The sequence below is a fragment of the Gopherus flavomarginatus genome, chromosome 3 (genome assembly GCF_025201925.1).
Source record: "Gopherus flavomarginatus isolate rGopFla2 chromosome 3, rGopFla2.mat.asm, whole genome shotgun sequence".
Taxonomy (NCBI): Eukaryota; Metazoa; Chordata; order Testudines; family Testudinidae; genus Gopherus; species Gopherus flavomarginatus.
This window is the reverse complement of record NC_066619.1, coordinates 255,684,233-255,711,254: the sequence shown is the minus strand read 5'-3', so window position 1 is coordinate 255,711,254 and position 27,022 is coordinate 255,684,233. Positions and strand designations below refer to the sequence as shown.

At 40.7% G+C, this 27,022-nt stretch overlaps 1 protein-coding gene across 10 annotated transcripts in view; it reads right to left on the bottom strand.

The window, feature by feature from the left end:
- PROM1 (prominin 1) overlaps positions 1 to 26,697 on the bottom strand; it is a 95,365-nt gene extending 68,668 nt beyond the window's left edge. For 9 of the 10 annotated variants that reach the window (XR_007773560.1, XM_050947508.1, XM_050947506.1 and 6 more), the window contains exons 1-2: positions 26,659 to 26,697; positions 17,238 to 17,665 (exon numbers count right to left, since the gene is read on the bottom strand). Coding sequence is in view for 9 of the 10 variants with exons in the window: in XM_050947508.1 (XP_050803465.1) it covers positions 17,238 to 17,457 (220 nt within the window). In the remaining variant the exon portion in view is untranslated. Of the gene's footprint in view, positions 1 to 17,237; positions 17,666 to 26,443; positions 26,519 to 26,658 lie in introns of those variants that run through there. The other variant, XM_050947507.1, reaches the window with a different exon arrangement.
- Positions 26,698 to 27,022: the final 325 nt, after the last annotated feature.

The window sequence follows — 27,022 nt, the reverse complement described above, 5'->3', positions numbered from 1 at the left end:
GCGTCAATTTCTGGAGCGTTGCACTGTGGGTAGCTATTCCATAGCTATCCCATAGTTCCCGCAGTCGCCCCTGCCCCTTGGAATTCTGGGTTGAGATCCCAGTGCCTGATGGGGCAAAAATCATTGTCGGGGGTGCTTATGGGTAAATGTTGTCAGTCATTCCTTCCTCCGGGAAAGCAACGGCAGACAGTCATTTCGCACCCTTTTTCCCTGGATTGCCCTGGCAGACGCCAAAGCACGGCAACCATGGAGCCCGTTCTGCTTTTTTTTTTTTTTTTTTTTTTACTGTCACTATATGTGTACTGGATGCCGCTGACAGAGGCAATACTGCAGTGCTACACAGCAGCATTAATTTGCCTTTGCATGACAGCAGAGACGGTTATCTGTCATTCTGTACTGTCTGGTGCTGTCATGGGTACCCCTGGCTGAGGTCGGCTGGGGGCGCAAAGACAAAAATGGGAATGACTCCCCGAGTCAATCCCTCCTTTATGGTATCTAAAAATAGAGTCAGTCCTGCCTAGAATATGGGGCAAGTGTACTAGAGAACCAGTGTATCAGAGAACCAGAGAGCACAGCTGCTCAGTGTCAGATCCCACAGAAATGATGAGCTGCACGCCATTCACGGCGGGTGCCCTTGCAACAACCCCACCCGTTGCTTCCCTCCTCCCCCAATCTTCCTGGGCTACCGTGGCAGTGTCCCCAACATTTGTGTGATGAAGTAATAAAGAATGCAGGAATAAGAAACACTGACTTGTTAGTGAGATAAAATGAGGGGGAGGCAGCCTCCAACTGCTATTAGTCCAGGCAGGACATTAAGCGGAGTGAGGGAGAGGAGCCCAGCATCCCGCTGTTATGATAGTCCAGGCAGTACAGAATCTTTTCTTTACACATGAAAGGGAGGGGGCTGATGGAGCTCAGTCCCCAGTCGCTATGATGAAGACGGTTACCAGCCGTTCTGTATCATTTACTGGGAATGACCGGGAGTCATTCCTATTTTTACCCAGGTGCCCCCGGCCGGCCTCACCTGAGGCCAGCCAGGAGCACTCAGCAGATAGCAAGCATATTGTACCATCTGCCACCGGGGAGGGAAGAGGAGCGGATACTGCTCTTTACTGCTGCAGCATCGCGTCTACCAGCAGCATTCAGTAGACATAGGGTGACACTGAAAAAAGTCAAATGATTTTTTTCCCTTTTCTTTCACGGGGGGTGGGGTGGGGAGGTGGGGGGAAATTGACGAGCTATACCCTGAACCACCCCGGACAATGTGTTTGACCCTACAGGCATTGGGAGCTCAGCCAAGAATGCAAATGCTTTTCGGAGACTGCTGGGGACTGTGGGATAGCTGGAGTCCTCAGTACCCCCTCCCTCCCTCCATGAGCACCCATTTGATTCTTTGGCTTTCCGTTACGCTTGTCACACAGCACTGTGCTGTGGCCTCTGTATCATAGGCCGGAGATTTTTTCAAATGCTTTGTCATTTCGTCTTCTGTAACGGAGCTGTGATAGAACAGATTTGTTTCCCCATACAGCAATCAGATCCAGTATCTCCCGTACGGTCCATGTTGGAGCTCTTTTTGGATTTGGGACTGCATCACCACCCGTGCTGATCAGAGCTCCATGCTGGCCAAACAGGAAATGAAATTCAAAAGTTTGCGGGGCTTTTCCTGTCTACCTGGCCACTGCATCCGAGTTCAGATTGCTTTCCAGAGCGGTCACAGTGGTGCACTGTGGGATACCACCCGGAGGCCAATACCATCGATTTGCGGCCACACTAACCCTAATCCGATATGGTAATACCGATTTTAGCGCTACTCCTCTCGTTGGGGAGGAGTACAGAAACCGATGTAAAGAGCCCTTTATATCGATATAAAGGGCCTCATCATGTGGACGGGTACAGCGTTAAATCAGTTTAACGCTGATAAAATCTATTTAAAAAGCATAGTGTAGACCAGGCCTAAGCGTGTGGCCAGCAGCTGCCACTCTACACTCTGCCTTCAGGACTGGGTGGCCCGATACGAGATTTCAATCCGTGATGCAATTTTCACAGCAGCAAATTTGGTAGATCCCTAACAATTGGGGATATTATTCTTGTTCTCAGTGCCTCTAAAAAGAGCATTTAAAAAAAAATGAATTACTTAGGGCCAAATTCAGTTCTAGTGTCAGTCCAGTAAAGTCAATGAAGTTATGCCAGAAATACATTTGCCTCATTATGTGTAATACAGAATATTAGTCCCTGATTCTGAAAAGTAATTAAGCATATCCCTAATTTTAAGTAAGCAGCACCTATGACTTCTATGGGGAGATTTAAACGTGTAAGTACTTGCTGACTCTGGGACTCTAAGACAATGATGGAAAACTACATCATGCTAAAGTTGCTCACCACTTTAATAGCATCAAAATGCTCTTACTCAACGTATGTCCTGGTATTTCATTGTACAACTCAAGTCAACAGAATTACTCATATGCTTAAAGTTAAGCATGTGCTTAAGTGCTTTTCTGGATTGGTGTCCATGTGAATACATCTAGTGTCAAAATAAGTAATTTCACAACACTTAGAAAATTTACTTGTTAGCCTTAAATGAATGTATTACTGCTACTTAAAACTCATTGTTTCTTTTAAAATATGACTTGAAGGTCTGCCCCAGATTTTAATTTAAACTTTCAAGATTAGTCAATGCACAGCAAGTTTCATGCTTATTGGAGATATCAAAAAATAGTTGGTGATTTCACAGCAAAGATAAGTGGAAGTTCAGTTTGTCATCAATTAAAGGCTCTGTTTTCACTTCATGGGACTGATCCAAAGCCAACTGAAGTCAGTCAGAATCCTTCCACTGACTTCAATAGGAGTTGGATCTGATCTTGAGTGAAGAGGTCCCCTCAGTCTGGAATCTAGGCTACCACTCCTTGATGCCACAGGGCTTTCAGCATCCAGCATAGCTCTTTTATTCCAGGAGCCCCCCAAATCAGCTCTAGTTTTCTACTACCTCAGCCAGACAAGAGCTCCTAGTGGAAGAGGCAATGGCAGAAGGACCCAGCACACAGGCTGTTGCAGAGTGGGACAGACCCCTCTGCGTAGGTCATTTCTGCCCTGCTTACACCATGGAATCTTTACCCTGCCCAAGCAAGAAGAAAGTCCACAAGACTCATCCCTCTCCCAGGCAGATACCAGGAAGGCAGTACATTTGATATAGGAAGCACTTGAGCTAAGGCAGGGATCCAGATAGGGACCAAGTGTTCCCTCTTTCCCCACCTGCTTATGTTCCTCGTAGCCTTCTGGCCTGTGTATGAAGTGTCTACATTGCAGTAGGGGGTGAGTGGTCAAGCCTATTCCTCCCCACGCTCCAAGTGGTTAGGGACTCCGGAGCAGGTAAGAGAGCTTACTCCTTTTCTCACAGGGTCTCCTTTAGGCAGATTACACCCACTTTTCCCTCCAAGGATGAGGGAATTAGAGGTCTTTCCTCATAGTAGCCCTGTCCCTTTATATTCGGCAAGGTCTCTCTCCACGCAGTTGCTAGCTCCATCTTCAAGATTAACTAGTTTCCTTAGTGATCAGGTCATTCAGTTATCATTCTTTTGCCCACCTCTGTCAAAGAAACTCCTTACTTAAGTGTAATCCGGCCATTACATTCTTCCTGCATAAAACCTGGAAGTTTTGTAAATCAGACTTACTATCTGTACTGCTCAAAATGTACAAAAAGGAGGGAAAAGGACTCCGATGAAAGAATTACTTAATAGTAGAGATATATGCCTTGTGTGTCAAAGCACACATCCTGAGTGAGCTGGACACATCTTGGACAGAAAAGTAGAAACCTGACAATCATTCCTCACTGTCATAGGACATTACAGAACTGATGTCTGCAGACATAACTTTTGAGTGCATGTTCTGAGATCCAAGACCACATCTCCTACTTCTCTCTCAGGAAGAATGTCCAGGGTTATCAGAGGGTATGATACAACCTGCATTGTGTCTAATTTGTTGGGCTTCTTGCAGGAAACGAAGATATTCGTCCTGTCTAGACAACTGCCATTCTCTGGAGGAACCCACCAACACAGAAATCACTTGACTACTCTGTATACAGCTGGTCTATCTAGTAATATATTTCAGAGTTCTCAGTTTTGAATTAGTGACTGAGCATAAGGAAGCTTTGACTGGAGCAAAATGAGTCAGGACTGCTGGAAGGGTAGCTATTATGGTAATAAAAATAATTAGCAGTTAGCCAGTTGACACTTGCAAATAGTCTTCAAAATAATTCAAACAATTGTAAATAACTTCCCATTTTCACATATCTAAAATGCTGTTAAATAATAAACTCATGCAAGTTGCAGGAAAACATGCCTCTTATGCCACAAGAATTAGAATGTTTCATAGAAACTCCACAAAAAACATGCTGCCCTAGGGGATCTTGGAAGCCCCCACAAACATCACCAAATGGTTCCAATGCTCAGCAGACTTAATATTTGTATTAAGGATGGGAACTCACATTGCCAGATTTTAAACCCATTCAAACATTGTTAGCTCACTACAGAATGGAGCAGCTAAAATTTCACATTTCTCCCTTTCTACTCACTCAAATCCCAAAATGCAGATCTGTCTTTTACAGTAGATGCAACACGTAAAATGAACCATGGAGTAAGTGTAAGGTAAGTGCTTACCAAAAATTGCAAGATTTCAGAGTGTATATTGCTATCTTTGTAGTTGAATAGTTAAGCCACTGAACTATATGTTGATTGTCAAGAAAATGGGACACACAGAATAAAAGGTTTTTCCTTTGAAAATAACCTTTTCAGGGATGTGGTGATTCTTACTTCTTGCAAATATGCAACAAAAAACAAAAAAAGTTGCCTCCAGAAAAATCTTTGTATTATGTATGCAGATTTTTGAGCAAACAATGTCAAGTAGGATGCACTTGAAAAAGAGTATGCTATACAGAAATTACACTCAATCATTTTTAGTAAGACATTTTAAAGCTTAAACTAAACCATCTTGTTTACAGCACTATAATTATCCATCACCATATATTTTTTGTCTGTAGTGGCTATATGAAGTTCTCTCTTCTAGGCCACCATCTGGTAAAGATTTACAACAGATTAAGGGCAAGGGTTCAGCTCAGGGTGCTGTACAGGATTGCCCGTTTTAACCCCCTGGAGATGCTGAACAACTTGCTGGTACTTTATGGTTCGCATGTCCAAGGTGTACTGGAGTGACACCTTAAAACATTTAAAGAGGTTATTTTAACACATATGTATAACAAGGTTGTTTTACCTTAGATGTCAGATTTCCAGCTCCCTCCCTCTCCTCTCAAAAATGTTTTCCAGTATATTGTAAGTAAACTGAGAATAGGACAGAATTCTGCTTTCATGCTCTAACTTGTGCCTATGGCAACATGAATGCAGACAGTTGGAAGTGACACAGGAGAGCACTACTGGTACTGGTTTTTAATTACTTCAACAACTGGCTTTTTGGCAACCACAGTATGGTCTCAGAATTCCTCCTCTGTATTTGTCATTTCTCTGCAAAGGACAGTATATGCCACATGAACCCAAACCACTAAATATACCATGGTTGCAGAAGTACCATAGGTCACAGACTGACTGAGCTCAAATGTTTAACATTTTTAAATAAGATCTGAATTATGCTGCGCCTTCTTCTCCCTCCTCCCCCACCCCTGTCTCACTCAAAACACAATAGGGGCAAAGTTCCTTATGAAACCAGAGTTCTGTACATGGCTCCAATTGAAAAGTCAGGAGTTGTGTTTTAGTATAAGTTGTTTAATGAGGTACCTAACATACAGTCTGCAGTAGATAGCATTCTGAGGCAAACTCAAAATCAGGTGGTTTACAAGATGCTCAGAAGATACTTTTGATAGAAAAAAAACCAACAACTACTCCAATATAAATAAAGTTTCCAGGATTTCTGTTATGGGTTTCTGTTAATCCAATTAATCAGAGTCTGATTAAATCTCCTGAAGTTCTATGTTGGAGAATGCTGGCTTTCTTGCTAGCGCATCCGCTTTGATGAGGCCACACAAACATTGCTCCTTAAAGTCATATGTTCTGTAAAGGAAAGTTAATAGTTATTTTTGACTCTTTGGGTTTTATCCCTTTAAAGCCTGCCACCATGCTCATTCCAAGATGGAGAAAGACGCTGTGGAATCCAAAATTCTATTTACTCGAAGAGTTGAGTTTTGCCAACCCATATTTGTTGTTGAAACATGCATGACTGCCTATTTATAGTCAGCAGATTTCTCGAACGGTGAAGAGAAATCAATGCTAATACATAGTAGCCTGACTAGTGTCTATTCCAAACACATGAAACAACAACGTATTTTAGCTGATAAGAACTGGAAGCAATTCACAAAAGGCTACATCTTAACAATATACCTGAAAATAATTTTTGGCACTTAGGTCCCAGATTTTGGAAGAATATTTTAAATATTTGAGTTCTCAAGAGCAGTTGAAGTGCAGATCATTTCTGATATTTTTCTCTATTAAGAATAGTTAACTGCTACTTTCAAAATCTATAGTTTCAGCTAAAAGGCAGAGAAGAGCATAGTGTTTATTCTTGCCTATCAAAGAGAAAGCGCAAATTTTAGAAAGTTATTTCCACAGTTATCAAAATCCTCATTTCATTAAATATGTTATGAATATTGCTGCATTTCTGACTTGGATCTGAACAGCTAAAAGGACTCTGACATAGGTGACAATCTTTACAAATTGGAAAGCAAATCTTACTGAGGCAAACAGAAAGGAGCATAAACTCTGACAAGTATCATTAGGAGGCCAAAAAAGATTTTAATGAGCAACTAGCAGAAGATAAACAAAATTTTGCTATTAGTTTTTGTAAGTACATTAGAAGCAGGAAGCTGGCCAAACACTTTGGGGCTGGGAAGTCCCACTGGATGATCGAGGTGCTAAAGGAGCACTCAAGGAAGGAAAGGCCATTCTGGAGAAGCTAAATTAATTTCTTGCTTTGGTCTTCACTGCAAGGGATGTAAGAGAGATTCCCACACCAGAGCCATTCTTTTTAGCTGACAAATCTGAGGAACTATCCCAGATTGAGGTGTCAATATAGGAAGTTTTGGAACAAATTGATACATTTAACAGTAATAAATCACCAGGACCAGATGGTGTTTAAGAGTTCTGAAGGAACCCGAATACGAAATTGCAGAACCACTACAGTGGTATGTAACCAGTTGCTTAAAATCAGCATCTGTCTCAAATGACTGGAAGATAGCTAATGTAAGAATGGATTTTTTTTTTTTTTTTTAAAAGGCTCCAGAGTTGACTCTGGTAAGACTAACTCCAGTATGAAGCCAACTGGTTGAAACTATAGTAAAGAATAGAATCAGAATCTAAACACGATTTGTAGGGCAAAGAGTCAAGATGGCTTTTGTAAAGTGAAATCACGCCTCACCAATCTACTAGAATTCTTTGAAGGTCCAACCAACGTGAACAAGGGTCAGCCAGTGGATACAGTGTACTTGGATTTCCAGAAACCCTTTGAACAAAGTCCCAAACCAAAAGCTCTTAAGCAAAATAAGCAGTAATGGGAGAAGAGGTAAAGTCGTCTCATGGATCAGTAACTAAAGTTAAGAGACAGGAAACAAAGGAGTAGGAATAAATGGCCAGCTTTCAGAATGGAGAGAGGTAAATTGTGCCCAAGGATCCATACTGGGACAAGTGCTGTTCAGCATATTCATAAATGATCGGGGAAAAGGGGTACAGACGCTCCCTGGCTTATGCAAGAGTTCTGTTCCGGAACGCCTTGCGCAAGTCAAATTTTGCGTAAGTCGGGGAAGGATACCCGACAATTAATTAAAAAAAAAAACCCAAAGAAACAACGCTTACAGAACTTTTTCCATAAGTGCAGGCTTGTGTTAAGTCGAGGTTTGTGTAACCTGAGGAGCAACTGTAAACAGGAAGGTTGCACAGTTTGCAGACAACATAAAATTATTCAGGATAGTTAAGTCCAAAGCATACTGCAAAGAGTTACAAAGGGATCTCACAAAACTCAGTGACTTGTTAACAAAATAGCAGATGAAATTCACTGTTGATAAATGAAAATTAATGCACATTAGAAAACAATCCCAGCTGTACATAAATGATGGGATCTGATTTACCTGTTACCAGTTAAGACAGAGGTCTTGGCATCATCATGGATAGTTCTCTAAAAATATCTTGTCAATGTACAGCAGGAATCAAAAAAGCTAACAGAACATTAGGAAAGGGATAGATGATAGAAAGGATATCTTAATGCCACTATACAGAGCCATAATATACCCACACATTGAACACTGAGTGTAATTCTGTTTGACCCATCTCCAAAAAGATACATTAGAACTGGAAAAGGTACAGAGATGGTCAACAAAAATGAAGGGTATGGAACAGCTTCTGCGTGAGGAGAGATTAAGAAAACTGGGACTATGCAGCTTGGAAAAGAGATGACTGAGGCTGGGTATAATAGAGGTCTTTAAAATCATGAATGGTGTAGAGAAAGTGAATAAGAAAGTGTTATTTATCCCTTCACATAACACATGAAGCAGATAGTCACCCAACAAAATTAACAGGTGGCAGATTTAAAACTACAAAAAGGAAGCACTACTTCCGAGAATGCAGAGTCAACCTGTGGAACTCATTGCTAGGGGATGCCAGAAAGGCAAAAAAAGTATAATTTGGTTCAATAAAGTTCAGGGAGGATAGGTCCAGCATTGGTATAACCCCTGTGTTCTGGCAGAAGCTCGGATCAGATGACAGGAGGATGAATCACTTGATAATTGCCCTGTTCTGTTTACTCCCTCTGAAGCACCTGGCACTGGCCACTGCTGGAAGACAGGATACTGGGCTAGATGTACCACAGGTCTGACCCAGTATGGCCATTCTTATGTTCAGTATTTCAAATACATCCCAGGTCAACAGTTGTCATCTCACAGCCGTTTGCTGGCCTATGAGAGACGAGTGGACAGTCTCAATCCAGTTCCACACTGGCACTCTTATTAGTCACTTCTGCCTTTGACTGAACTTACAAGCAGTTTAGAAATATTTATCATGTGTAAGACACCTATACAGTAGGTAAATATCCCTATACTATATTGTAGATGAGGAAAAGTGAGGCTTAGAGAAAAGTAAATGACTTGCTTGAGGTCACGCAGCAAAGTCAGTGTATTAACTAGGATAAGAACAATACATTTATACTACAGTGTTTCATAGGCCAATCACAGTCTAACCTCTTTTTTTTAAGTGAGCCCATCAGTATAATGGGCTAATGATGCTTAAGCTACATATAGCTGTGGACAACTTCTTAAAATGTTTTGTATTTTGCCTGTGATAAACATTATCCTGGCAAGGGTTCATATTATAAAGTTATATCTCATAGATATTTCAGTTACTGATTATATTTCTTGCTAAAAATCTAAATATCCTCTGAAGAGCACTGTATTTTGGGGAACAAAAATCAGTATTTTAACAAAATAAGTTCACACAGGGATACAAAAGTGATCACAGATTAAGAACAAACAACGTTGTCTGAGACAGAAGCACAATCCAACGTACGTATTGAATGTATACTCCATGCAGACAGGGACCAGGCTGTTGGTAGAATGGCATTATATATCACCGCATGCCCAGCTAGCATGGGTATAAATAGCTGTGTAAATGATAAGGCATCACTTATGCGAGTAGAGTGCCCTACATGCTGAACCTGCAGGGCATACACCTTACACAGCACTCTACACGCTGAAGCCAGGCCTCCTACATCTACACTGCTATTTTTAGCAGCGTAGTGCCTTGCTGCCTCCCTCCTCGCCAGAGCCCTTCCTTGTCACAGAAAAAGGCTGTGGGCACTGCCCACCCCACAAAAATGACATAAAAACAAAAAAAAAGAAACTTCACAATCTACAGCCCCCAGCTGTTTTTTGTGCAGGTTAGGGATGCTCTTACCATACCAATTGGATAAGCTCCTGCATGCAAGACAAATGGAGGAACAGCCAGTTTGAGAATCTCGGAGTTTAGGGGGTGAAGTATGGTGCTATCGGGATTTAAGCAGTTACACCACATCATTCCAGCTATTGACATGCAAGTTATTTTCATGCTAGCCACAGACTTAAGGATTGTTAGCAGTCAGAAAGAAAGTCCCAGGCGCCACTTTGGGAAACATCAAAAATGATTTGCTCTTATGTAAAGAAAACTGAACACCCGAACCCATAACCTTTCGGACATTTCATACGTCTCTCTCTTGTTTGTCCTACGCCAACAACATTCAATGTTATTTTCTAATTAGAATTGGATATGGAGACTTAAACTGGGTATAATTGTTGACTAGCCCCAAAAAAGGACCCTGAGAAGACAGAATCAGACACTCAGGGCCATGCTCTTGTTCAGAAACCACACAGTCGTATAAATTGCCCTATAAATTGCCCAGCTATACATGTTTTGTGCTGATTAGTTAGTATCAGGATTTTACTACTCTTTTTAAAGCTATATCATAATTTCAACCACAGCACTGGAGGAGAGGATGAAGGCACAGGATCATATGGCACATTTAAAGGGTTGTGGAGTATATGCACACTTCTGTGACAATTTATAGATAGTCTTTTGCATCTGGACTGAGACAATATCAATGGAACAGTCATCTCACCAACTCTATAACAATACTCAGGGGATCTAAGTTTTCTGTGGAAAGGATCCAAAGACATTTAAAGTCTTAGAGCAAAACTTAGCTTTCAGATCTATACAGCTGGTTTCAACTTCAATATTATTACTTTCCCAACATGCACACATCTCCTTGGATATCACTGGAATGTCTGCACAAATAAAGAGAGCTTATTAGAGTAAAGATCCACATTTCTGCCTACTCTTTGGCTGAAACCATACTAAGAAGAAATATTTATTGGGTATGCACAAACTAATCGATTACTATACAGGATTAGGATACCTACTACTCTCTCACGCCTTGTAACCTACCGCTTAAATCAGCCTCTGTACCAGATTACTGGAGAATAGCTAATGTAACATCAATTTTTTTAAAAAGGCTCCAGAGGTGCTTCCGGCAATTACAGGCCAGTAAGCCTAACCTCAGTACCAGGCAAATCGTTTTTTCCAATGTGCATTACTTTCCACGTAACACTGAATTCATCTGCCATTGTATTGACTCAACAAAGAAAAGAAGTATATAATTTCATGGAAGATAGGCCCATCAATGGCTATTAGCCGAGATGGCCAGGGAGGCAACCTCACGATCTGGGTGTTCCTAAGACTCTGACTGCCAAATGGCCGAACTGGACAATAGGGGATGGATCACTCAACGATTGAATTGAACAGAACAATTCCCTCTGAAGCATCTGGCATTGGTCACTATCAGAAGATAGAATACTGGGTTAGATAAACCACTGGGATAACTCAGTAAGGCCATTCTTGTCCACTTAATATTGCTCCTTGTTAGTAACTGGTTAAATTAATGAGGGAAGCAAAGAAATTCACCCACGAAAGCTCATGCTCCAAAACGTCTGTCAGTCTATAAGGTGCCACAGGATTCTTTGCTGCTTTTAAAGAAATTAGTGTTACAGCTCTACAAAAGTAACAATTTTAATCTATTACATTGAGTGACAATAGTTTTGTGTTAAAACTTGCAAAGAGATTCTGCTTCAATGCCTTACACATAACACCATATCAAATGCAGTTTTCGGAATCGAACAATTCATAATATCTTTCCCTTTCCACTCATCATTTGAGTAGGTTTTACCTGTGCTTTGTTAGTTTACTTACAGTTGAGTCAGTGTAAGTGCTATGCAGTAATAGTAAATTCTATTAAATGTAGTTGTTTTCCTTTTTTTTTTTTTTTAACATTATCTAATCACTGTAATATTTGGGAGAGATACGGAAGTTTTACAGATGGGGAAAATGAAGAAGAGAGGTTACAATGCTGAGCACTGCCACTTGCAACTCCCAATGACTTGAAAATCAGGGCATAACTGTCTTGCCCAACATCACATGGGGACTGAATGACAGAGCTAGCATTGGAACTCCCAAGTTCCTAAACCCCAGTCTTGTGCTCACACTACTAGACAATAGCTCTCAGACCAATTGCACTCGAGTTCTGAGATTCAGTCAATATTTTATCCTTCCTCCTCATGGGAAGTAGTGTGTTTAACATGTTAACCCATGTTTTGCCATGAAGGCATATGTTTGACAAGTTTACTTGTCAAATGGTTTGTTATAAATGGTACATATCTGGAAGGTAATGGTTGGAATTCCATAATACACTGCCTGTACCACCCTGATTAAGTACAGTGGGCCATGCCTATAATTTTGTCTTATTTTACTGGAAAACAAATGGGTGTTTCTCCTGAGCCTGCTTCTCTTAATGACTTCTCACTCTTTAGCTAGAAGAGGAAAACTTCTAAGATTAATATTTGCTGTGCATACCCTGTTGGCAAATTAATCTCAGATAATCATTTTATTGGAACTAATAACTGGTTTCCAAGGGAACAAAGATAGAAGCCACTTTAAGATATTCATAGCAACCAAATGATCATATTGACCACACCCTGTATACAACAAATTCACATCTGAAGGCTCACAGCACACCAAGTGGAATAAACAAGCCGTTTCACTAGTACCATGCTACCATCACAGATTAATTTAGTTTCACTAATAAATGATTGTTTCATCTTTCAACAAGTTAGAACATAAGAATGACCATATTGGGTCAGACCAAAGGTCCATTTAGCCCAATATCCTGTCTTCCAACAGCGGCCGATGCCAGGTGCTTCAGAGGGAATGAAAAGAACACGTAATCATCAAGTGATCTATCCCCTGTTGTCTACTCCCAGTTTCTGGCAAACAGAGGCTAGGGACACCATCCCTGCCCATCCTGGCTAATAGCCATTGATGGATCTATTCTCCATGAACTTATTTGGTTCTTTTTTGAACCCTGTTATAGTCTTGGTCTTCAAAACATCCTCTGGTGAGAAGAAAAAACCCAAAGGCTGTTTTCTTATATCTTGTCTTAGTTGAGTGACAACAAATTGTTTGTAATTCTCCTGGAAATGCCAACATTTATTATAATGTTAAGTTAAATTACTAACAAAACATGAGATAATACTTACTATTTAGACAGAGCTTTTCAACAGCAGATATTGAAACACTTTATAAAGGAGGGTAGCACCATTATTCCAATTCTATCCATTAGGCCACATCTCCCCACAGAATATTTATGTATCATATGCTTAAGGACAAATTCTGCTCTCATTTACACCTGTGCAATTTCCAGTGAAGTCAATGGGATTTAGTGGGTAGAACTGAAAACAGACTTTAGCTCTCAATACTCACTACAGTCCTTCCGGTCAAATAACAAAATGAACAATTTAAAAAAAAAAACTAGGACTAGTTTCTTTACCTCACAGTAGGAACTTAATATTGCCCTTTCAAACTCAGCAACTTAAACAATTAGTGTACTGAAGAGGTGCTGCAATTCCCTGTCCTAATTCTGTTAGTGTGCATAACACTTAAGACATACATTTGATCACATAACTAATTTTCCTATTATATAAATTTAGGATTTTTAAAAGTTAGATTTATGGCCATGAAACTCTCCCAGTGACCATTTATTTTCAATTACGCATTAATTTAAAAAGAAACCAAGGTAACATTTAAATTTTCAATAGAAGCTGAGTAAAACATTTAGAACTAGCAACTGCAGTATGAGTGCATCAACATTTTTAGGCTACCATTTGGAGCATTGTTTTTATTACTTACACACACACACACACACACACACACACACACCATTCTGATATTATCTTTACTCAGACACAAACAACTTTCTCCTGTTTTCTTAACTTACAATGCAAATCATAATTACACAGAGTTTCTTAAAAATACCTAAAATTATTGGAGTATTACTATGCACCCACACAAGGCAATCTAGTAAAACAGCACTTTGCCACATAAATCTTATCCATGTTTCTACAGTAACCCATTTTGTGATTTCAATTATCTTTGTCAAAATAGCCAAGCTATGAATTATGTTTCCTATTTTTATTCTGATTCCAATCACCATAACATTCAATAAACATGTCAGGATTATCATTTTTTTTTTTTAAAGATTTAGACTTGATTTTTTTCTGCAAACCAATGACAGTTATCCACCTTTCCCCCCTATATCTAACTTGCTATTATCTAGAATGCAAGATCAGTAGCTTCTAAGACTTTGCTTCTTTTAAAAGTAATCTTTCTCCAACATAGCATCCACAGGAAGCCAATTTATTTCATAGACTGGAAGACGAGCTATGTGTAAACTCAAAAGCTTGTCTCTCTCACCAACAGATGTTGGTCCAATAAAAGATATTACCTCATCATCTTGTCATTCTAAACACCTGGGACTAACAGCTACACCACTGAATATTGTGCCACTGCCATTTGCCATGAGGCACAAAGTTAGCAATAACTTCCTTATTAATTGCTTACTGTTGCTTGAAAGCATGTTATATCTACATTGGCTGGCCTTGAAACATTCAGCTTTACTTGAACATTACTGCAAGCAGATAAATGATTTGAGCACAGTAAGAATACATACATGCAATTTAAATAGTACGAGTCACGAAGGGCTAGTCTACACTGGCAACACCAAAGTGCTGCTGCAGCAGCACTTTGACATGCTTTGCGTGGTCTCTCCCAGCGCTCTGGGAAAAAACACAAACACACACCTCAACAAGGGGCATAGCTCCCAGCGCTGGGACACAGTTTACACTGGCGCTTTACAGCGCTGCAACTTGCTGTGCTCAGGGGGGTGTTTTTTCACACCCATGAGCGAGAAAGTTGCACCGCTGTTAACTGCCAGTGTAGACAAGCCCTAAGTCTTAAAACAGTACCTTTAAAGAAATCCCTCTCTAGCACTAACAAGGAAAATCAGTAGGCCATGTACTACAGGTGAACAAAGAGAAAGGTCAAAGGTGGAAGTGGGACTCTTGGCAATCTCCCCATTTCTCAACTGCTATTTGAACGGACATGTTTTCCGGACCTTTCAATGATCAGTACCATTATTAATTACATTTCTTCTCTGACTCATGGCTATAAAGCAACAACACACATTGATTACATGAAGGTTCAAGGGAAAACTAGGCTAATACCCACAGCTTACATTAAGATTTAAACTCTCCTGAAGCCTCTGCCTAATTAGTAGCAACAAAGTTTACAGTTAAACACTCTGGAAGAGGTTGTGTAAAAGGTATATGTGCACTAAAAATTATTTGTTTTTTTCAACTCTTGATTGGACTAAATCCTATTCCAGTGTCTTTGTTTTTTATAAACAGTTAAAAAGTAACCTCATAATTAATACATTAGATATGAAATAGAACAGCATATGGTAAAACAGATTATGGGATTAAACTAATTATATGATGACAACTCAGAAATCCACATCATCCTTCAGATCTAAATTTTGGGATGAGGGAGAACAAAAAAGACTTCATATAATGCAAACGTTAGAAACTAGGTTTTGAAAAATATCGGGGGGAGAGAAGAGAAGAAAAGAAAAGCATATGTTAAATAAGAACAAAGAACTTATGTTTAGGTATCTACTTGCTCTCCACGGGCCTAATCTTGGAAACATCTACCACTGGGTATAGCATTTACTACTGTAAGTAGTCCCATAGGATTACAAAAATTGTAATAAACCCTATGCCTGGTAGTTTACAGGTTTAGTCCCCATAAACTTAAAATTTGCATCTATGTTCATAGGACCCATTCCTGGAACCCTTATTCACAAGAGTAATTTCATTAAAATCAATTGGATAATTAATATGAGAAATGGATACTTACAAGGCTTGCAGGATCCAGTACAGTATTTATGTGAACTTGTAATAACTCAGAGGCGTAGTCAGAATAAGAATTAGCCTATTCTTTAAGTTTTGGTTTCAATATAACACTAGAGACCCATTCAAGTTTGTTTGACCGCTTTCTTCCATAAGCATTGACATGGTTGTGGACTTTATATTTTTATATTGAAAAAACAAAATCATGGAAGACACTATACACAGCAAAATGAACAGGAGTACATGTGGCACCTTAGAGACTAACAAATTTATTTCAGCACGAGCTTTCGTGAGCTGTAGCTCACTTCTTATACACAGCAATAACCAATTATGAATTATAGCTCCTTGTAATTATCCTGAGAAGCACAGCATTTGGACTGATGTACATACTGTCTTTCTAAATCCCAATTATTTGAACTGAAAAGGTTTCTTAATATATAAATGCAGGTAACATTTAAAACCAGTAAGCATTTTTTGTGCACAGCTACAGCTAAAAACAGACAAAGTAATTTGGTGAAAATCTGTAAGTAAAACAAAATAAAAATGTTGCTCAGCTTTCATATACTAAAATTTCAGCCTGCTGTGAATTTTAATGCCAAATTTATACAAACCCTATTGACATTCTGTTTTAACACCTGAACTAGATGGTGTAAATGTGGTGAAAAAACACTAACCAGTAATAAAAAACCAGATCCACAGCTCTAAGAGCTTACTGAAGAGTCTTTCATGGACAATCTAGAAATCTTGAACATGTATACTTCTCTTAAGAATTTATTATTTCTTTTCCAGCTTTGGGAACCAGAGTGATTGGCCGGGGGCGAGGAGGCAGAGAACAGAGAAATAGTCCAATAAGAGAGTAAAAGCTTAAGTTCTTAAGGTTACAAAGCTAAACAAATAAGCCACAAGTTAGATGTAGCTATACAATGCAATTCTCTTTATGACTTCAGTACAGATGCACAGATATAGAAATGCATGGAATTTACTTTGCTACTGACATTCCTTTTGCAGAATAATCTCTAGAACAAATCTTGTAATTACATAGTAAAAAGTCACAGTCTGTCAATGACCACTGAAAAGGAGAATAATTAAACTTTTATCCCAGATTAAAACCTGACGCAAGGCTTTTATACTTTTTCAGAAGCAGTGGATTCAGAGTAGAGTTGAGATGGGAACAAATTTCAATAAAATAAAAAATAATAATAAAATAAAAAAACTCAAATAGCTAAAGAATAAATTTATGAGACAAAAAAAATTTCACTGGCAGATTTCAATCATTGACAAACACCAGTGATTTTTTTTACAGATTCATAACCCCACTGCTTGCTGGTAATGAACCCATATCATCTATTTTTAAGTGGGGATGTCACTATTTACTAGGAAAATTAATATCTTAAAAGTAGGTCATTAAAATAAGATATAATTTACATACCTTGTGGAAAAGAATTTGGTTGCACTAAATAAAGGAAAGTATGGACTAGTCTAAACAAAATTCCTATTGGTCCAGGTTCATGATATGCATTTGTATCATATGTCTTCGCAGGCACAAACCCAAAATCCAAAGTTCCAGGAGGCGGTTTGTGTAAAGGCTGCACCTCTGAAACAGTACTTCCACAAAGCAACAACAGCAGTAAACAAAGTTCCACAGCCATGGCTAAAAGTATTCATAAAATATGAGGTAGAGATTTTGCTCTCCCGAAGTCTAGCAATCTTCAGCACATTAGAAATCTCTTCACGGGGGGTGAGATGTGTCAGCAGGAAAAAGCTGATGTCTTCAGTCCTTTGCTTACTCTTCGATAATGTACACTGACTTCGGAATGGCGTGGAAGCTCTTCACAGAACTGAGGCAGTGCACCATTTCTGGCAAAGACAGAAAACAACTCTTTAATGAGCACCTTCACTCCACAAGGATATGAAAATGTGAGATGCCTCCAATCTCACGTGGAAATATAACACAAAAAGATTATACTAGCCAGCTAAATAGGGCAGACCAATTTATTCCTATGTGTGAAAAAACTGATCCATTACACACAGTACTTGAGGAAACCACTGATTATTCACAGTTTTGACTGAGCCTTTAAAATAAATATTATATATCTCACGGTATGCAGCATAAAGAGGAAATGAAATCAAAGGAACAAATATTTACTTTACTTATAATTGTAAGAGTCAGATGTATTGTATTTAGTCACAAAATAATCAGAGTGCATTTTATCAATGCTTTAACATCCAATTCTAAATGCATGGAGACAGCCACACAAGGACTGATATACATAAGCAGATGATTAATACAAAATGATATAATTTCTCTGCCCTGAGAATTCATAACTTGCCAATGTTGCAAAACTTCCCCCTCCACATAGGTTAGCAGAGGCATATTTATTTCTTTACTCTTATGGCATTATTTTATTAACGGAGAAGCCAGAAATTACAACCTATCAAAGAAGGATTTAAAAACTTTCAATTCATTTTATAGTGTCAGTAACATATGGTCATGGGGGAAAAAAATTTCTGGCTCACAACATTGTAGGGACATCAGACAGGGTATGTGGACTTTAAAAATAAAATATGGATTAAAACAATCAACCTCATGCATTTTCTAATACTAAAATTTAAATAATTAAAATACTTAATTCCCTCAAACATAAAATGCCCCCCCCAAAACCCCCCCACATATTTAGTATAATATATTTCCCTTTCAACATAGCCAACAATGTAATGTAAGTTATTCTTCACTTTCAATTTGTAACCAAAATGATGCTAAATCATTGTACTGATGCTGAATGTTCTAGATTCAAGAAACACCTTCTCTGCCAATTACTGTAAAATCTGCTTGCCACAGGTAGATAGGAAGCTTTCCCTATAAAGCACAAATGGGTCTCATTCACAAACTCCTGCTAATTGTAAGGCTTTCCACAGCGCTCTGTCCTTGGCCTCCTTCTCTTCTCTCTCAAAAAGTAATCTCAGTCACAAACACCAATTCAACTACCATCTGTATGCTGACACTCACAAATCTACCTTCCTACTAAAGATCTATCTTCTGTCCATATTAAAAACTTGGTCTGTCTCTGATAGCTCTTCACGGATGTCTGTCAGCTCAAGCTCAACATGGCTAAAACAAAGCTCTTAATCCCCCACCCTACCAATCCTCCCTGCTGCCCCCTTTCTCAAATCACTGTGGAAAACATTACCAATCCTACATGTCACTCAGGACTGTAAGCTGGGTGTCATCTTCAACTCAGACCTCTCTCTGGGTTCTCATCATTTCACATCACAATTACTCCAACCTCCTCCTCTCTGGCCTTGACAAATGGAACCATCACCCACTCATATCCATTCAAAGTGCTGCTCCAAAGCTCATTTTCCTAACCCATTGCTTTGATCATGTAACCCCTCTTTGCATCCCATCACTGGCTCCCTCTTTCTATCATTTCAAAAATCAGTTATTTGTCTTATTATTGTAGCCTATGGCCACCCTACCTATTATCTCTTATTCAGCATTGACAAGTCGACTCCCACATCTGTTCAGTCCATGTCAGCCTCCATCACCCACTTGTTAAAATTTTCAAACAAGCACCTTTATGCTTTCTTCCATGTTGCCCCCATGCTTGAGAGTAACTCTCCATAAACATTTACAAAACTAACTCATTATCCCCCTTCAGAACTCTCCTTTGCTGTGAGGCCTATAAAAACAGGAGAATAGTTAGGTTTCTGAGATCACTGCCTATTTTACTGGCCAATACTGTCCTATGGTTTCCGTTTAATCCCAGTCTGTCTGCTTCACCTGTTGTCTCTTGTCTTATATCTAGATGTAAACTTTTTGGGGCAGAAACAGTCTTTTTGTTTTGTGTTTGTACAGCACCTAACACAAAGGGGTTCTGGTCCATGACTGGGGCTCTGATGCATTATGATAATACAAATAATAGAACATGAACCAATGAGATATGGTCTTTTTGAGTAAGTGAACTCAACTCTAATGATTCTGCTGCTGGTTGTAGCTTCCCAAAACAGTGAAATTAGCAAAACTCTGGTCATTTTTACATCTTTTATTAAGAAAAGAAGAGCAGTTGTGAAAATACAAGTCATGTCAATTTTACTGCTTAGGAAGTCTATAAGCAAAGAGCCAATACTGTTCATTTCAAATGAAACATATGAATTTGCCTCTGTGTCACTGAGGCCTAGTTAGATAACTCCGCCAACTCAGCCCTGGGCCAGTTGGCCAGTACTGGCTATTTGGTACAACATAAGCAGAAAAACAAAAACAAAAAAGATGGCATTTCTGTTCTCCTCTGACTTCGGATGCCAAAAATGCTTTTTTTTTTAAAAGGCTAAATCCTTCAAGAGCATCCATCTGTAATACAAATCCAAGCACAGGACAGATCCAGACTCCTGCTGGTGTACAGGCCTCAACTGACTGCAAACTCCTTAGAGGGGCCACTCAAGGTACTGTCTAGCACTCTACTGGAGTATCCTAGATTTCTTGCCCTTCTGAACATCAGTACACATATAAAGGACACCTGTAACACCTTATGTCAACCACTAATTTCTTCTGAATTGTGTCTGGACCCGTGTGCTGGACTGAGCTTCGGCTTATGAGTGGAAATGAGGAATATAAGCAGCTTACTGTTTTCCTGGTCCAACAGTACTTTCCCCCAGCAGAGTTCATGACTTTCCCTATAGAGTGACCAGATGTACCGATTTTATGGGGCTTTGTTTTATATAGGCGCCTATTGGTCCCCAGCCCCATACCGATTTTTCACAATTGCTGTCTGGTCACCCTATTTCCCAAGCAAGAGGTGAACCACCCAGACTGGCTCATCCTTGAAGGGTCATGAATCTGCTGAGCCTCTAGAATGCCCTGGAAGAAAAGAACCATTCACCTGCAGGACCAACGGTAAAATAATACAAAAATACACATGCTTTACTATCAAACAACCCCTGTCCCCCAGATCTCCATGGTGCACCAAAATCTGATGAAGCATGAAGGTAGAAAACTACAATGTTAGTGGTGATGGGTTCTCTTGCAGGAGTACACCACAGCTATGGGGAAATCTAAGAACCTTTTCCCCATCCTCCATTGCCCCTGCTAAATTACACACAGCAAGTGTTCTGAGAAGACATCCAGTTTATCAACCTGGAATACACCAAGCTACACCACAGATACACTACTTATTGTTGCAAAGAGCGATAAACATGCTTTGTTCAAAATATCAGTCAAAAGCTAGAGGAGCTCTCTGAGACAGAAAAATCCAAAAACAGAGCCAGGAATAAAGACTATTCCTCCCCTTCATGGTGTTCAGCTTCTCTTTCCTCTCAGTAACTGGCCTATCTTTACTAGAAAAAGCCAGGAAAGAACAACTCTAATAATACTCTAAATATTTGAAAAACCTATGCCTTATTCAAAAAAGGCAGTCTTTCCAACTACCCTGAAGCATGATGCTCAATGCTACACATATAAAACTACACATATAAATTCAAATATTTCAACGTTTTCAAAGCAATAACTGATTGTTACAAAGCATCTATGCTATGAACCAGACAGATATATAGACCCAAAGGACATCTTATATTTTTCCCCGAATTTGTTTACTTCATTCTTTAGTCTTCAAGATTTTCTTCATCGTGGATTGCTATCTTATCCCTTTATAGATTGCCCTATGGATTAAATGTAATAAGCAGCATATATTGTAGATTGCTTAGAATGCCTCTAATTATGGAATGCTAGGAACATCATAGTTAACTTTAAGTGTGAAATAAAACCCACCTTTAACAGGAGTTCAACCTCCATTTTGCACGAAAAAAATAGTACACAACTTGAGTGCAATTTGAATTTTTTGATAATTTTCAAGTAGATCTACTATTTAGCTTCTGAGTGCTAATCAATTAGGGTCTGATTCAATGCTTAATGAAGCCACTGGAAAGGTTCCAATTGACTTCAATTGGTAATAAACTGAGCCCTTAATTTCCAAACTTGAGAATGTTTAGTTTCACAGAATTATGCAGACAAGAGTAAAGCACTATGAAGGTGCCTTCTTGAGGAAGAAAAAAACCTAAGAGTCACCAGTGTGACTCTGATGAAAATATTAAGTCATACAATATTATGACATTAAAAAGATTAGTAGGCTTAACAGAAGAATGCTGTTGAAAATGCAAGGTCCAATCCCATATTTCAGGACACTAATGGCACCCTGCTATGAGAACATGAACATAAATGTTCTTCAATTCTACAGATCCCAGTGAAATCCCCAGATGCTATCATTATAAATATAAATAAATTTAGCAACTATACTTTAGAAATAAAATAGTTTTCGCTCCCCTGGCCTCTTGGGAATCAAAAAGGAATGCCTCTAGAATTCTTATCCTCCCTCTAATAATAAGGTGGTATTTCTTGCCATGCTATTTAAAAAAAAAAAAAAAAAAAGTGTAAATTCTCCTCAAGAGAAGTGCTCTGTAAAGCACCAGCACATTATGAGTGCTATATCAATAATAATAGTAATAATAAAATGTTATCAGTCCTATGGCTCAAAAAAGCCAATGAGCATCTGAACAGGCATTGCACTCACTGAAAGACAGCTTCCCTACTCAAATCACAAGAGATCGGGGCTGTGAATGGGATCCTTCTGTTTTCCTTATCTTGCTATGCAAACAAAAACTTTTTGGAAGTTTGTTGCTAGCTAACGATGCTACAGTAGATCAACAGCACTGGAAAAAGAAACCTATCCATAGAATATGCAATCAATAAAAATGCCACCAATCCCCAAGGCAAAGCTGCAAGAGCGACAAAAAAAATGCTACAAACATATATGAGAGTTTATTTCTATGACACTCTTTACCATTGCACAAGACTTTTGTATCATTAGAAACAAAACGCATATTACGCTTTACTCTTGCGCCTTGTGAGCTACACTCACGGCGATTCACAGATTCTTCATATTCAGTGTAAGTGTGTGGGCAGGGGAACAGAGCTGTATAGTATTTTAAAAGGAGTTTATTAATTAATCCACATGATACCAGACATTCATTTTAATGTCCTTGTTTTTCATGAAAACCTTAAATTCAGCTACATAAAATGTAACTGAAAGGAATAATTTAGTTTATTTCTCATTGTAATTTGCATAGGTATTAGCTTTCATCTTTAAAAATACTAGATTTTGGCTTTTTTTTCCCCTGAACCCCTCCTCATACTTTTCTATGTATAGAAGTCACTACACCAGAGATGGGTAAACTACGGCCCTTGGGCCACATCCAGACGTTCAGACGTTTTAATCTGGCCCTTGAGGTCCCACTGGGGAGCGGGGTCCGGGGCTTATCCCTCTCCGGCACCCCAGCTGGGGAGCGAGGTTGGGGGTATGGTTTTGAGTGGCTTCCTGAAATAGCAGCAGCAGCAGCAGCAGCATCTCCCCCCCTACACACAGAAGCGGCTAGGGGGCTCGGCATGCTGCCCCCACAGCTACCACTGGCAGGGAACATACCCAGATATGGCCCTCAGACCAAAAAGATTTCCCACCCACGCACTACACCCAACTCTAGGGCATCTGCAGTCTATCACTCTGTAGAAAGCATGCCACAAACTTTTGTATAAAAGGTATGCTAGAATACTAACTCCAGAGAGAGAGAGAGAGCGAGCAAGCATGTTTCATCCAAGATTCTCAAGTCACCTTACTACATCAGTTAAGCCTAGACATGCCTGACATACAGGTAGGATAGTATCCCCTTGCTATAAATGAAGAGTTTGAGACACAGAGTGGTTAAGGAATTGTTCTAAGATCAGACCAAGTCTCAGTTGCAGAGCTAGAAATAGCACATAGGTTCTCCAATGTCTAGTTTTCAGTTTTAACAACTATACTGCATTTCTTCCCTTCAATGCTGCAATCTATGCAAACATAATATTGCAATCCAGTGATGTGACTGCAATTCACTCTGAACTGAGATTCAACCAGCCAGGAGCCAGACTGTTAGAGCAGGATGTGGGAGCCCTCTGGCAATGAACAAAGAATGGAGGGCAGAAGATGGGGCATTTGCCCACACTGGATACAGATCAAGGACTCTGCTGTGTGCATTACATTTTGTTTTTAAATTAACCATTTGAAAAGTTGGTCTATAATTCCCTCTCCAGAGTCCAGTGACACCAACCACTACAAGAGCAATGCAAATTATGAGGTCACAGCCACATGAGGGACAGTTACTTGCACTGTACATTCCACACACACAAAAATATAAAAGCTTCACATTCAGAATACATAAAATGATAAGCCACATTAGCCATTGGCAAGTCACAAAAGGTCTGGCGTTTGGTTACAAAACCTCTTCTAGGCCTGTGATATAATGACTGCAACTTGTTGCCATAGGAGGAGTAGGGAGTATGTGTACCTTCCAGTATCAGGGGGTAGCCGTGTGAGTCTATAGCCACACAAACACTAAAGAGTCCAGTGGCACCTTAAAGACTAACAGATTTATTTGGGCATAAGCTTTCGTGGATAAAAAACCTCCTTCTAAAACATCAGGGACTGCAGAACACAGTAGCAAAACAATAAAGAAAACTAACACTGGAGAGCAGGACAGGCGCCAGGGTTTCTTGCGCCCTAGGCGCATGGCCATTTCGCCGCTATCGCGCTGATCCCGCGGCTCCGGTGGAGCTGCCGCAGGTATCCTTGCGAAGGGTCCGTTGGTCCGTGGCTCCAGTGGAGCTGCCGTAGGCATGCCTGCGGGAGGTGCACCGGAGCCGCGAGAGCAGCCGACCGTCCACAGGCATGCCTGCAGCAGGTCAACCGGAGCCACCTGCCGCCCCCCCAGTAATCCTGGCGCCCTAGGCAATTGCCTAGGCTGCCTAAATAGCACCGGCCCTGCTGGAGAGTCTCAAGTCTCAACTTGCATCTAACATGCATATTGTGAGTTCAAAATGGGAGAATGGCTGGAGTCACAGCAGCCAGATATGCAGAACATAGGATGGCATTTTCTGGATCTGTTTAAAAAAAACAAAACAAAGATTTAAAAAGGAAAATTTAAAAATTGGGCTGCGTTTCACTGAAACACAGCAAAATCCCTCGTAAGGAGGTGATAATTTTAACAACTGCCTTAAAATTAATTCCAGGGAGTCAGTCTCCATCCCCAGAAGAAAGAAAGACTTGGCAGCTGGTTTACTTTTAGCCAGTTGACCAAATGTTTAGATTAGATTCATTAAGTGGGACAGAAAAAAAAAATCAGCTTGTTTGCTCTGATAATATTTATAAAGCATGCCCTATGAGGGCACTGTAGAGCAATAATAAAAGATTATAAAAACATTAAGCATTATGAAGCCATTCCATAAAAAGGAAATCTGCTGTGCTGACAGTTCAGAACTGGTAGGGTATGCTGGAAAGGTTCTAATGCAGAGGAAAATGGATTACAACAGATTGTGTAAATAATATCTCATAAATGGGACAAGACCCTCCCCCCTTCTTCCCAATTACATTTAAACAGTTGGGATTTTCTTCCTCTCCCCTCACCAGTTTAATTCTAAATATTACATAGTATGATTTGTGGTTAAACTCTGTCTTGGTTGGAGTTACAGAACTGATTTTACAGCTTCTTTCTTAATTGCTTCCCTGGGTAGGATGCACGGAAGGAGATAGAGTCAACTCCTCTCCCCTGCCCCCCCCCTTCTCTTCCCCACCCCACAAAACAAACACTTCATGATTCCCTGCTGGGACCAGAATGTAATCATTCATGACCTTTCAATACGATCTGTCCTAAACTACAGTGACTAATGGCCAGTAACTCATAAGCTACCTCAATTCTTCACAGTCACCTTTGAGCGCAATAAAATGTTGTAACATATACAAAGCCACGAGGTGAGCATGGCTGGGTCTCTGCTTCAAGTCTGGACTTAAGATTTGACTGCAGATACCACAGCATATTTTTGCTTATTACAACACACCCTCTTGAACCTGCGAGATGAAGTGGTTTCTAAAACAGCACCCTATTCATCTCCATAGTGTGGTATACTAGTTAATCTCTGGAGGTCCTCATTTTTTTCCCACAGTACTGCCTTGTGCTTCTCTCACATCCAAACCCTCACAACACATATGTGAACATACGGTCCCACCACAACGCTTTCTATAATGGGAAGGATGTTTCACCCTTCTGTGTCACATGCCTCACCCCTTCACAGTGTTTTCTATAGAGGGACCCCCTCTTCCCTCAGTGCTTCCTAGGGGGAGTTCTTCTGCTCCCCTCACCCCACATCCACTGTTTCTACAGCAAGGTCCCGCTCCCTTCTCCCACGGCTGCTAGAGGGGATTCCTCTCCCGCACCCTACAAATAATGGTGCTAGGCATGAGTAGACCGAGCACTTGATTAGCGGCCCAAGAGGCTCAAAGGGGTCCTGATTTAGTATTACCCCCAAAATACTGTTCACGTTATTGAACGTGGGCTTTTTAACAAGTCATTACTATGCATTAAGTTAGCATAATTTTTGGTTTGCACAAAGAGCAATCCGTATTTTAGGGGTGGGTGAGGGATCAGGCCCCACCCCAAATGTCCCTGCTTAGGGCCCCCCAACGGGCTAGCAGTGCCTCTGCTACAATGCTTCCTATGGAGGTACCGCTCCACTCTCTACAGGAGGTACCTCTCTCCCGCACACCCCGATGTTTTCTATACCCGCTCACAGCCCACGCCAATGGGCTCCCACACCACAGCCAGGCTTTTCCCGACCGCGACCGGCACTGCCTGCGGACCCGCCACCCAGGGACGAGCAGCAACTCGCAGGGCAGGACCCGTGCACTCTGCCCCGGGGCTGCGCGGCGCTGGGACCCCTCCGCGGTCTCCACCCTCCCTGCAGAGCGGCGCGCGGGGAGAGCCAGCCGATCACTCACCCCGGCCCAGGGACAGCCCGCGCCCGCGCCCGCGCCCGCTCCGGCTCCGGCTCCAGCCGCTCCCGGCTGGGCTTCCTGAGCCCCCCCCGCTCGGCCACCTCCCCGCCAGGCCCCCCAGGCAGGCACCGCCCTCTGCCGCACGGACCAATCAGCAGCTCCCCGCGCCCCACACCCAGCTCATGAACGATGCAAAGCGAGGGCTGCGGGACGCGAAGTCGTGCAAGGGGGTCGCGCCGGGTTCCCCAGCAGCATGCACAGCTCGGCCGCCAGTTGCTTTCTGTGCAAGCTGAGTATGGGGGGGCAAGGAGACCCCCCCCCAGAGCTGCACGCCCCGAACTTTAGGTCTCTTGAATCTTCAGAGCTG